The sequence below is a fragment of the Salmo salar genome, chromosome ssa20 (assembly GCF_905237065.1).
Source record: "Salmo salar chromosome ssa20, Ssal_v3.1, whole genome shotgun sequence".
Classification (NCBI taxonomy): domain Eukaryota; kingdom Metazoa; phylum Chordata; class Actinopteri; order Salmoniformes; family Salmonidae; genus Salmo; species Salmo salar.
The window spans coordinates 30,341,582-30,354,751 of record NC_059461.1 but is presented as its reverse complement, the minus strand read 5'-3'; the positions used below and the strand labels follow the sequence as shown (position 1 = coordinate 30,354,751).

Below are 13,170 nucleotides of genomic sequence, written 5' to 3'. Positions count from 1 at the left end.
AGGCGTTGTAGAATTCATTCTGTCAGTATTTCAAAGTTCTTTATCAAAACACCCAGGAAACGTTTTACACCTGGGGAGAGTTTCACTAAGACAGGTAGTTCATTGTATCTCTAAGAATAGCAACCATTTCATAGCAATCTTTAAAACACAATTCAACCATAAACGCTTGAAATAAAGACAGACCATTTGATATGTGCAAACCCCAATAACTCAGTCATATCACAGAACATATTTTTTGAAAAAGTTGTATATTTATTAAATACTTCACTTTTGTACACAATAAGTTATTTTTTTCCAATGTCTAACAGTGTAATGGCTCTTCTTGTATGATCAACATCATTCTTCCCCCTCCTTCACAGTCAAACAGCCATGTCCATCTGTCCTCACAGAGAATGAATCACAGTTTGAAGTTAGCTACTGTTTCTCCCCACACACAGCCTCCCCTCCCTCTGCAGAAGTGCTGTGTACATTACAGTCCTCTAGTGTAGGGTTTCCCAAACTCGGTCCTGGGGCCTCCCCTGGGGCCACGTTTAGTTTTTTTGCCCTAGCATTACACAGCTGATTCAAATAATCAAAGCTTGATGATGAATTGGTTATTTGAATCAGCTGTGTATTGCTCGGGACTAAAAACAAAAAGGTGCACCAGGGGAGGCCCCAGGACCGAGTTTGAAGCATCCATCAGCCCTTATGGTTCTACTTTCATTAGAAAAATAACAATAACATAACAGTTTTATCTGGTTCCAGCCCAGTGTTATTGTCCTCTTCACTTCCACACTCTTCCTCAAAAACAGATGGTTTTCACATTCGTACCTCCATCCCCTCATCATAACATAACATCCAGTCATCTTATCCTCCGATTATCAACATACACATCAGCCCTTTTTCTGTTCAAAGTCCTTGTGCTCAATACACTGTCCTATCCAGAGACTCTCCATACAGATTCAGCTGCACCTCTGCTGATAGATTGGCAAAGGTTACCAATCAGTAGTCCATTGCTTTACACAGGTCCGACCCCATTCACTGTCCCACCACCTGCCGCTGCTTCCTGGTTCAGTTGCAGCGCTGCAGTAGCATGCTGAAGTCTGTCCGGCTGTATAAACGGTACCCCGCGTGGTGCTGCTTCCTGGTTCAGTTGCAGCGCTGCAGCAGCATGTTGAGTGAGTACTCCATGCGTTGGCGCAGGTCTGCGGGGCAGCCGGAGGTGAGCAGGGAGCTCAGCCTGAAGGTGGTGGACACACGCTCCTCGTTGATGTATGTCAGCATGTACTCCTCCCTCTGGGTGCACAGGATGATCTTGGTGTGGTCGTGGTAGAAGTTGACCTGTTAGAGAAATATATGGATATATATGGTTTGATAAAGTACTGAAAATACAACAAATAGCATAATACCAACATTACTGTAGATTGTCTCATATTTGACCCCCCTGGGAAACTGATGAACAGTGTGCCTGAAATGTAGAATAAGTACATTTGGGTTCTTATCTGAAAATATATCTATGAGTCTATAGAAGACAATAACTGATTTGAATAGTTAGCTGATGTATGTGTCATGCATTTACATGAAGTGTTCTGTGGATTTACCATAGCTGCACTTTGTTATGTGTTTCTTAGTTGAGAGTAATGTCTATTTTGGCTGTGATGATGTGTGTGTTTACCTGAAACGTGCCGTCGTTGAAGAGCATCATGAGGGCACGGTCAGACTTGAGCCACTGCAGCAGGTAGAGTCTGGGCATGTGCGTGTCTGGCTGGCTCACCAGGTCTCCACCCTACACAGCAAACACAGGAACAGGTTTTATCATTAGACTGAGAGAAGACTAGGAAAAAGGAAAGAGGAGGAGGGGAAGAAAGACGACAGAGGGAGCGAGCAGTACAGGAAAGGAGAGGGGGGCAGGAAAGGAGATTGGAGGACCGGGAGGAAGGACAGGAAAGGAGGATTTTTGGGGGAAATGGTAACAGTAGGAAGAAATTACTGACAGGATAGATAGAATAGAGAGATTGTCAAAGATAGGAACAACAGGAAAGGAAAAGAGAGGAATAGAGGATGAGAGGAGAGGCTAGACTTACATCCATCAGGTTCTCTTCCATGTAGTGGGCGAAGTACTTGAGGACGGTCACCTGACCTACGAAGTGCTCAGGCACGTCAGATGTGGAGAACACAGAGCACTGACCCAACTCTGCATAGTAGTGGACAGTCCTACAGACAGAGAGAAGAGACAGAGGGAAAAGAGAGTTAGCAACCAAAATAAACACTTGCCGGTTTCTGAAGGACAAGATGCATGCCAAACATGTATTTATCAGTATGACAGCAAAAAGACCTTCTCTGTCGCTTACTTTTTGTTGACTTTTACATCTGAAGCCGGCAATACTTTCCACTTCTGTTAATTTACACCCATCAAGCACTTTGATGTTCAATCTGACAGCTGAATGTTAAAACCCATAGAGCCTAAACAATCTCCAACTAAGGTCTGAGTGATGTGTGATAAAGAGAACAGAGTACGCACTTCTTATCTGCGAGGAGGCTCATGTGTGTCCCGTTGTTGAACAGAACGCCCACTATGTGGTCTGAGAGCTGGTAGCCAAAGCCATACTTGTTGGAGTAGTCCACCCACTTAGTGACCCACTGCAGGTTACTGCACTCTGTCCCATTGGGGATGTCATCTGCTAGAGACAGAAAGGTAGTTGTGATTAAAACAAAATTCAACCATATGCAATAACAAAGGGAGTCCCACTTTATGATATTAACTTAAATTGGTGTTGAATTCATTTCTTTACATGGTAGTAAGTACTACAGTATAATTACACTGTACCTGCCTTATTTCAACAAACTCATGTCTCATCTCCAGGATTATAAAGTGCATTAGGCTTACCTTTGGGCATGTTTTCCAGGCATCCTCTGAGAACGCTGGTGATTGTCTCAGCCACACTGCCAGTGGTGCTGTCCTCAAGACATTCACTACTGCTGCTGCAGCTACCCAGACTGCCCCTGACAATAAGCCGGATGGTGTCTCGCGTCGTCGGGGGCAGGCCCTCTGTTGCCAGGGCGACAGGCCTCCCAGCAGATGGTGACGGTGGCCTTCCATCCTGAGGTGAGGAGAAAGAGGGAGGGGTTAAATAACATGGCCTCACACTTTCCTTTATCATGATTCAGTATTTCCTCATACAATTGCTTTTCCATAACCTGACTTCTCACTACTCCCCTAACTTGACTTTCTATTTTATTTCATCATGACTATCATGGTCAAATAGAGAGTGATGAGCTTCTCACCTCAGTCATCTGTTTGCTCTGCTGCTGCTGGCTGATAACCGTCTTCTTCAGATCATGTCGAAGCTTGTAGATCTCCTCTTCCTCTTTGGTGAGTTTATCTACCAGAGACAACACACAGTCAGCAAATATTCTGGATGGCCTCACCCTGCAGCCTCTCATTCATACCAGATGCGTGATTAGATAGGAAATCTGCCAAAAATGCTCATGATACATCAGTGGATTTACGACACCACAGCTTTAATCACCACTTGTTAATTAGCAACATTGTATAATATCATTTTATGAGGTAAACAAGTACTAACTGATTTAATAATTGGCGACATTGGCTAAGGCTGTCTTATGAGGAGAATGATTGATATACTCACTCAGAGTCTCGTAGTATTTGACCTTGTCTCTCTTCCCGCCGAAAAGGGCAGCCGCGGCCTTCTTGAAGAAGCTCTTGGCAGGGCTGGAGACGTGGAACTCTGGAGCGGAGTGGCAGCAACTAGCAGGAAGACGCTCTGGCACGAAACCCTGGAAGGAGGGAGAGAGAGATGTTAGGAGAATGAAAAGGTGCAGATAGACGAATAATCATATCATAAGTAGGAAACAGAATGTTAAAACAAAATGAGATTTGCAGTCTCATGCTCCATACGGTACAGAGAGAGCAAGAGAGAGAGGCTGAGTGAGGGCTAGCTAACTCACCTGTGAGAAGAAGTCATGGCGCAGTATGTGGTCCAGGTGAGGTCTGTCCTCCGGGGCCTTGGCCAGGAGGCTGGAGATGAGCTGTTTGGCCTGGGGCGACAGGGAGGAGGGCAGGGAGTAACGCGCCTCCCGTATACACCTGTACGTCTCCTTCAGATTGGTGGTCTCGAACGGGGGTCTGCCCAGGAGCATGGTGTACCTGGAGAACGGAGGGGGAGACTTGGTTGGTGACTGGTTGGCATAACAGTGTATTTACATATGGAATGGAATTTTACAGCGATGTCTATTGACAAAAAACTCGAAATAAAATAAAATGTACTCACATGACACAACCCAGGGCCCAGACGTCTGACTCACAGCCGTGGCCCTGCTTGTTGAGCACCTCAGGGGACAGGTAGTTGGGAGTCCCACAGATGGTCTTCCTCCTGTTCCCAGCAGGCTCTAGCTTGGCAGCCAGCCCAAAATCTCCCACCTTCAGCTCCATCGACTCACTCACAAAGAAGTTACCTAGGGGGGAGAAGAAGATTACTAATATTATACCTTTTACTGAGTCATCAATAACATAAAGTGGTTGGTTTACAGATTGACAGGTGTAGGTTGCAGGTTTGAATCCCTCTGCATAGTGCTTGGCAAAGCCGATTGAATGATAACGACTCTGGCTTCTATTGTGTCTCTTGCCATAGATGCTTACCAAGTTTGAGGTCTCTGTGTAGGATCTCTTGTTCATGCAGGTACTTCAGCCCTGAGACGATCTGACGGAGGTAGTATCGCACTTCAGGCTCTGTGAGCACTTTGCGTGCCTTCAGGATATGTGCCAAAGACTGTACAAAGATAAGATGGGAATAAATATTAGATCAGTCAAGGCAGTCTATGGAAAATAAGAACATCTCTTTCACATTAGCCAGAGATGGGATTATTTTCTGTTTCCCCATTTTATTTCTGCTGCCCAGTAAGGGCTGTAGTTTTGAGGTGCTGCTACTGTATGCAGGAATTTCTCAGTCCAGTTCAGTAATAAAGGCTTCGTATTCAAGTGTAGCGGTTAACACTCACTCTTCTACTGCAGTATTCCAGGAGGATGTAGATGTTATCTTTATCCTCGAAATGATGGTAAAAGTGCACGATGTGTTTATGGTGGAGAACTCTGTGTAGCTCGATTTCCCTGTCAATCTATGGAGAAGATATATCATAGTGATTATTAAAAGCAATTAATTAATTAATTAATTAATTATCCAAAAGTCCTGGACATTCAGTTTCAATCTATATAGGCATTATAATACATGATGCATAGTGGTGCGCGCTCTTACCTTTTCCCGTTGGTGCGGTTTGGAGACGCGCGTGTGGGGAATAATTTTCGCTGCATAAACTTTACTCGTAGACAGGTCGGTCATCTCATAGCACTTGGCGAAACCTCCCTGAAAAGAAAATAACACAATCATATTGATAATCATATTTACCAGGTTCCTCTAACGTGTCCATGCTTTGGAATAACAGTGTACTATTCCCAAAGTAGACACTTATAAAGAACCATATTGTCTTTGCGTAATTTGCGTTTTGCTGTAATTCACTGATGGCTACCTTTCCCAGAACTTTCCCACGGCAGTAACATTTCCCGGTGGCAGGATCCGTGATAATCTTCGACATCTCTGCAGGTGCATGACCGTGGTCCTCAGTTCTCTTTCTCCGCAGTTCACAGGACCCGGGTTGGTTGGGCTCATACATCCTGTTGCTATTCGTTGGCTGTTGAGAGATATTCCTCAGTAATTCCATAGCGAGGTGATGACTTCGCTGCTCGTACTCTGAATGCAGTCAAGAGTGCTTGGGTTTATATGCAGCCTGGTCTCATTGACTAGCCAGAATGATATCGTAGGCCCCGCCCCTTTGTCTGGCTGGCTCTACGACGTCACTCTAGAGGTCCGGTAGAGCTCCCTCACAGTGAGGCCTGGCATGTTAATGACTGATGTTCATATGCTTACGATAAAGGAAAAGGCTTGGATAAAATGAAAAATATTTACCCAATCTTGCAACGCTAAATATTAATAATCATCATCATTATAATCTGCATTACCATTACATCATCATCAACACCATATACTCAGTGTCAAGGTGTGGGACAGTGTCACATAATATTCACAATTATATCAAGCACAAGCAAAATCTTGATAACAACTAATCAAATCTGATAGTTGGGTGAATCAGTGATGAAAACCAAATGGTTAAATCATGTTTTCTGTATGTACAGTATTAATCAATCAAATGTATTAATAAAGCCCTTTTTACATCAGCCGATGTCACAAAGTGCTATACAGAAACCCAGCCTAAAACCCCAAACAGCAAGCAATGCAGAAGTGTATTTATTTATTTAACTAGGCAAGTCAGTTAAGAACAAATTCTTATTTACAACGACAGCCTAGGAACCATGGGTTAACTGCCTTGTTCAGGGGCAGAACGACAGATATTTACCTTGGGGATTCGATCTAGCAACCTTTCTGTTACTGGCCCAACACTCTAACCACAAGGCTACCTGCTGCCCCATGTAGAAGCATGGGGTCTAGGAAAAACTCCCTAGAAAGGCAGGAACCTAGGAAGAAACCTAGAGAGGAATCAGGCTCTGAGGGGTGGCCAGTCCTCTTCTGGCTGTGCAGGGTTGAGATTATAACAGTACATGGCCAAGATGTTTAAATGTTCATAGATGACCAGAAGGGTCAGATAATAATAATAATCACAGTGGTTGTAGAGGGTGCAACAGGTCAGCACCTCAGGAGTAAATGTCAGTTGGCTTTCCATAGCCGAACATTCAGAGTTAGACACAGCAGTATGTGTTGTAAAATCATATACATTGCTACAGCGCATAGAAATGCTACAAAATTGTGAGTGTAAATTAATACAACTGTGGCTTTCTGCCACTCTGATTTTCATTTGAGGTTCTAGCACCATCAGGTGGTTATTTTACAGTCCTCCAGGTTGGAATACAGTTTTACGATCTGCCAGCATGTCAGAGCAGATTACCATAGTTCCTGGGCACAGCCATGGGTACTTTGTGGTGTACAGCAGAGCCCTCGGCAGGCTTTAGATCTGTGGGTTATGATCACATTGACCCAGGCTCCCAGTGGAGACCGTGTGCTGCCTTGATTTCCAAATGGCACCCTATTCCCTACATAGCACACTACTTTTGACAAGATACCGATGGGCCCTGGTAAAAAGTAATGCACTATATAAGAAATTGGGTGGCATTTGGGATGCACAAACCTTCCCACCTCCTGTGTGACTGCTTCTGTCTGCTGACTAAGGGGGGAGACATGCACATGGGACATGCAAAGCCCCCACCCTCTCCATATCTAAACAGGAGTTGGCTTAAGAATTTGCCCATGTTTCCCTCACCGGTCTACTACTGTTCCTCTGCTCTCTCCTGCCTGCTTGGCATGTGGAAAGACAATACAACTAACGCGCCTTTTAAGTTAGAGTGGGGATGATATGATATGAAGTCAGACAAATGCTGGGCTCTCTACTGTATGTCCTGCTCTAATCTCTATATCAATGTGCACTGGCCAGTACAGTGATCAGCTTGGATAACTAATGCTTTTCTAGCTTTTTCCATAGTAGCCTCCTGCAACTCAGTGGAAGTGAAAATGACTAGGCCTACAGAATGGACATTTTATAAGACAATAACCCAGCTGGGAACAAAAAACATTGTCAACATCATCCAGAAAATAGAATTGTATTAATTTCTCTCACAGTTTGCAACCTTCCTTTCACACCACAGTGGGAAAGACTCATTTACATAATTACTTCAAATGCTCTGCATATTTGTTCTCACAGGACATACAGTATCTGGCACCTGGTTTAATTACAGTGTAAGGACATGTTTATAATTCCCTTCCTTTACATTTGACCAATGAAGCTTGGCACACAGCTCACCCTTCATATATTGTTCAATAAATCAACAAACTGCTCTTGCTAGTATTACAATGTGTGGATGAAGCTCTTAATTTGGCATTAGCAAAAACACGAGATGAACTGCTACAAAAAAGACCCACTAAAGCTAAAGAACACTGTAATGTTCACCTCCACATGTACTTTGAACTGGCGCAGAGTGGGAGATGCTGTCATGAAACACTGGTATGTTTTATCATCGGACCCAGCTTTGCCAACTGAATTTAACAATCCACGGTTTATTGTATATAGGAAGTAGAAATTTACGTGAGAAATTGGTCCATGCCAACTGCCAGCCACAAAAGAAAATGAGCCGGGCTCTTTAACGCCCTCTTCCGAATGGTAACTATAAATGCTGAGGTTGTGCACAGTGCAACAATATGATGAAGTGTGAATATTTCTGCCACCCACATACAAGAAAATGGTTTCAAATAAATGACATTATTACGTGCTCTACCACCCATGTTATTTACATGATTAAATGTCCATGTGGGCTGTGTTCTGTAGGTAAAACCTCTGGTTCTCTCAAACAGACAATTAGTGAACATAAAAGTTCAATCAGGAGAAACGACAGGTATAATTTAGTCACAGTACATTTTAAAGACCAAAAACATGACACTTCTACCTTTAGATTTTGTGGCATAGAGGAAGTTAAGATATCAGACAGGGGAGGTGATATTAATAATACTCTGAGCAAATGAGAATGTTTTGGGATTTTCACCCTCCAGACATTATTTCCTAAAGGTCTTAATGATGAAATGCCTTTATACGTTATGTTGTAAATGTGAACATGAATTAATGCCACCATTTCAAATTACTCTGATGTTTTTCTTGCGCTGTAACCAATGATTTATGAAAACTTGCTTGATGGGTCGATGTCCTCATTGTGGTTTTACAGACGTGTTTGATATGTTTTATGTAAACACTTAAGTAAGCGTTACCAAATATAACAATGTGCATTTCATAAATATTCTAATAATTTTCCCTCAACTCCAATCCCATTCAATGCATTGAACGGATGTGGGTGGAGCTAGGTCTACATAAGGGTGTAAAAACATTTTTTTTAACTCACAAAAGCTCTGAGGAAGGCCTTGAGGCCGATATGTAAAGCTTATTAAAGAGCAGTGATACTATCAAGAGCAGTGTGCAGGTTTCTTCTTTTTTCTCATCTTGTTCAACTGTTACCATGTACCTGCAAAAAAGATAGCTGAGATGTGCGAGTGCCTTTAGAATTTTGAATAAATCAAAAAACAAAATGTAAACAAAGACAGAAGCAGTTGGCGATACTGGGTTTGTGGTTTGATTGGGGTGTTAATTAGCATATATTGGATTTGGTGTGAACCAGTGAATGACATTAGAATTAATCCAGTCATCGATGCACAGTATAAGGTCATCCGGTCATGCCTGGCCCAGGGCTGAGCGTACAGTGCTGATGTCATAGGCCCAGGCCTGGTCGAGGCCGTCTCCCTGCGAGGCTCGGTGGGGCCACTGGGGGAAGGGGAAGCGGCAGGCGATGACACGCGCGTCATCAGGAAGCTCCCTCAGAAGCTTCTCACCCAGCACCTCCATCTGAGGACCAATCAAAGAGGCTGGTTTTAGTCATCAACCAATCAGAGCAACAATCTCTTGTCAAATGATCCATCACACCCAATCATTTCTGAGTTAAGACTATTTGAATATAATTTAGTTATTAAAAATCTAATTGTAGAACTAATCGTATTATAAGAGCAGGAATTGTTTTTGCTGTGCAGAGGCCTTGCATGGATAGAACACTTACCAATCCTGGGGCTAGGAATACAGTCACGTTGTTGTAGTTTGACAAATCAGTCTATCAAATGAAAGAGAGAAAACTCATTTAGTAAAGAGTATGTGTCTAATAAACACAATGTTGAAGAACTATACTGTACCTTCCAGAAGTCTTTGTTGACAAAGTTTGCCTGGCTGGGTGGTACTCCTGTCCAGCGTGCCTTCACTCTAGCATATGCCAGCAACATGGAGTTGATCTCAAATCCAGTACACTGGAGGCCAACAGAGTAGGCAGCAAACACCTAAGACAAGAAGGTAGAGGGAAGTTGAGTCATACAACTACCTATAACTTCACTGCAGCAAAAGAGTGACTCCACTATAATTTGTCTGTTGCTTGTTGTCCTCGCCACACAAAATGCCTTGCTAGAACAGAGAGAAATGTAAGTGTCAGACTCAGTATGTGTCCCAAATGGCATCTTATTCCCTATATAGTCCACTAAGAAGTACACAATATAGGGCAGAGGGTGCTATTTGGAACACAGCCTCTACTGTTCATAGCAGAGAGTTTTATTTCACCAGAGCCAACTCACCAGTCTCCCGTCTCCTGATCCCAGATCAACTAGTTGGCCTCTGCGTCCCTCCAGCAGCTGCATGGCGTTTACGATCTGAGCTTTACTCGAGGGCAGGTAAGGCACCTGTATGAAAATAATTTTGCCAGTCAATAATATTGGCCATAATATGGGAGACAGTTAGCCTGATCCCAGAATTGATTGTATTTTTTCTAACTCCATTGGTCATTGTCCAGCCAAACATGACATCGATTGACAAGAAGTTGGCATGTAGCACAAACAGACTGGGCCTCAGGCTAGGAGACGGGGTATGTGGGAGACGCCACTGAGTTGTATATCACCTTAATTGGTTCAGGTAGGACATACTTATCCCTTGGGGTTTTACAGTTGTAGACTAATACAGCACTACTGTAACAAAAACTAAGGCAAGGGGATTGAATGGAGACTGGCTAATGTCAACAATTCAGCTGCATAGGTGGAAAAAGCCTTGCAAAGGGCCTTGCACATACAATATGGAGACATCAATGACCCAGCCAAGACAAGACAAGACCCAGCAAAGACATTCATACAAAGGGTTGTTAAGATGTGGGCGATCCAATCTATCTTCTATTCTTTATGGCCCTGACCCCCCCCCAAATCCCTTGGTTTGTATTACCCCAATTCGTGATCAACTGTGCCTGACGATAAAGTGCTCTTGTCTGATGATGATGAACTGATGGTGAAGAGAGTAGCACAGGATCTATTAATCAAAAACACTGCATCATGGCGTAATTGGAAAAAACATCTGAAAAAAAACGTCAAAAATATTTGACTTACCACATACACCCCTTTCTCAATTTGAAAGCTCCATGAAACACACACGGAGCATTCCAAGACAAGCAGCAAAGCATTCTTAAGAGTATTACTGTTTATTGATTTCAATGCCCTTCCTGAGCACATGAGATGTACCTTGAGTCTTCTTGGCACTTTGCGGAAGCCAGGAAGGGCAAACATAGTCCACATCCCGTAGAGGCCAGCGAGCAAAGCCCCAGTAGCAACTGTCAGGATGGGGTTGTCCTTACTGCTATGGACCATCCTGGAGCCTTGATCCTGGAGAATGAATTCTGTGGAGTCCTCCATGATAAACTGTCTCTATTAGGCTACATAAAGCAGTGGTTAGCATTCATATTTGTACTGTACTAGGCCAATCAAAACAGCAGAGGCAACAGTCAGGTAGACAGGGATAGGCTTAATGTCTTGATTCATTGTTTATTTTTGACACAATCATAAATAAATACCTGAACACAAAAGTTGTTACCGGTATTCAAAGTAGTTGTAACGCAATGCAAATAGAGTTTCTCTGATATTGACATTTGCAACGTATCAAAGACATCGACAATTAATAAAGTAGTTAAATAGACATGCAAGGATTGAAGCCCCCAGCAGAGGGTGCCATAGTGTTATATGATCGTGCAAAGCACTTTCTAGAAAACTTTTGTTTACGAAACTTCAGTCATCAAAATCTTTTCAAACATAACAATTTTTCAAAGCGAACCTGCTACTATATCAATGCATGCGTTAATATTGGTGAGTTGATCATTACCCAAGATGTTTCGCAATATATTTCCCACATATGTTATACACGTTGATTCTGTAAGCCTATGTATGTTTTATAGAACATTTTGCAGACACATTTGGAGACGAGAAAACATGTGTTGTAATATTATTTCACGACATAAATTGGTTACTTAAGATAATTGCACAAATGTTGCACAAATAGGCTACAATTTAGTAAAACACGCACATTAGGCTTTGCAACTGCGACCTACCTGAAGCGCCCCCGTCTCAGCAATCCCTTATTTTATAGGTCAATGAGCCATCCAGGCGGTCAGTAGACATCAATCAAAAGGCCAGACGCTTAATTCTCGCCCATGAGTCATTAATAAATAACACACCCAATCAAATCTGTTCCTGGTACATGGATAGGTAATTTGCTTTCCATAACTGAGGTTACCAACAACTAAAGAATGCGTAGTGGCCACGCTACAGCCAATGAAATTGCCTATCTCATTATGTAACCTTTGTTGTGTCTGGTAGTGTCGTTAAGTAACCCAATATAACATTTTAATTAGATATATTGACTGAAACACTTATATATTTACATAACACAATCTAGTCTGATGTAGGCCAAATGAATTAGGCTTTATAGGGCAACATGGAAGACTTCAAAGTCATATTTATTTTCATAATGGCACTGGAAATGCGCAGAGACTTTTTCCTGTTTCTCCAGTTTTGCCTTTTGTCTGCAGTACATTCACAAATCAGCTTTGGGTGTGCAGTAGATTCAGCCTATTATCATAATGGCATGTGAAAAATACAGAAGGTTATTGTGACCTTAACTCAGACTAGTCTGACAACCTGATTCCTCCCAGCATTTTGTTCTCCTCAGGACTGTAAGAAATAGCAACATAGATTAGGTGTGGTCTAGTTGATCACAATAGTAACCATGGGATAGCCTGGTCCCAGAATGGTTTGTACTCTTGCCAACTCCATTGCTGGCATTGTTTGTCATGGCCATGAGTGACAGGGAGGTGGCATGAAAGCACAAACAGACTGACACTCAGGCGAGTCAGACTAGAAATAGCAACAGAGAACAGGTGCGGTCCAGTTGTCTAGAACAGTAGCCATGGGAGCCTGGCACAGAGGATATATGGGCTGAATGAAATGTGGAGGGGCTGTTGACTATGATGACATATTATTTTATATTGGAAATGGAAAGGGGGACACCTAGTCAGTTGTACAACTGAATGCCTTCAACTGAAATGTGTCTTCCGCATTTAACCCAACCCCTCTGAATCAGAGAGGTGCGGGGGCTGCCTTAATCGACATCCATATATACACTACCGTTCAAAAGTTTGGGGTCACTTAGAAATGTCCTTGTTTTTGAAAGAACAGCACATTTGTTGTCCATTAAAATAACATCAAATTGATCAGAAAT

At 42.8% G+C, this 13,170-nt stretch overlaps 2 protein-coding genes across 3 annotated transcripts; both read right to left on the bottom strand.

Annotated features, from left to right (window-relative positions):
• Positions 1-229: 229 nt before the first annotated feature.
• plk2b (polo-like kinase 2b (Drosophila)) lies at positions 230-5,790 on the bottom strand. Of its 2 annotated transcripts, none has more exons than XM_014161414.2 (13): positions 5,524-5,790; positions 5,253-5,360; positions 4,999-5,115; positions 4,640-4,769; positions 4,272-4,455; positions 3,949-4,147; positions 3,630-3,777; positions 3,265-3,362; positions 2,867-3,080; positions 2,501-2,660; positions 2,064-2,193; positions 1,655-1,765; positions 230-1,320 (listed from the first exon to the last, which is right to left on the bottom strand). In XM_014161414.2, exons 1-13 carry the CDS (start codon positions 5,713-5,715, stop codon positions 1,129-1,131), a joined length of 1,983 nt encoding a protein of 660 aa, XP_014016889.1. In that variant the 5' UTR covers positions 5,716-5,790; the 3' UTR covers positions 230-1,128. The 2 variants fall into 2 exon arrangements, with proteins under 2 accessions (XP_014016889.1, XP_014016890.1); XM_014161415.2 differs by having other exon boundaries at positions 2,501-2,657; positions 5,524-5,758.
• Positions 5,791-7,647: 1,857 nt separating this feature from the next.
• si:dkey-190g11.3 (adenine nucleotide translocase lysine N-methyltransferase) lies at positions 7,648-12,231 on the bottom strand. The gene is made up of 6 exons (XM_014161592.2): positions 12,002-12,231; positions 11,142-11,332; positions 10,215-10,319; positions 9,786-9,926; positions 9,656-9,706; positions 7,648-9,447 (listed from the first exon to the last, which is right to left on the bottom strand). Exons 2-6 carry the CDS (start codon positions 11,310-11,312, stop codon positions 9,277-9,279), a joined length of 639 nt encoding a protein of 212 aa, XP_014017067.1. The 5' UTR covers positions 11,313-11,332; positions 12,002-12,231; the 3' UTR covers positions 7,648-9,276.
• Positions 12,232-13,170: the final 939 nt, after the last annotated feature.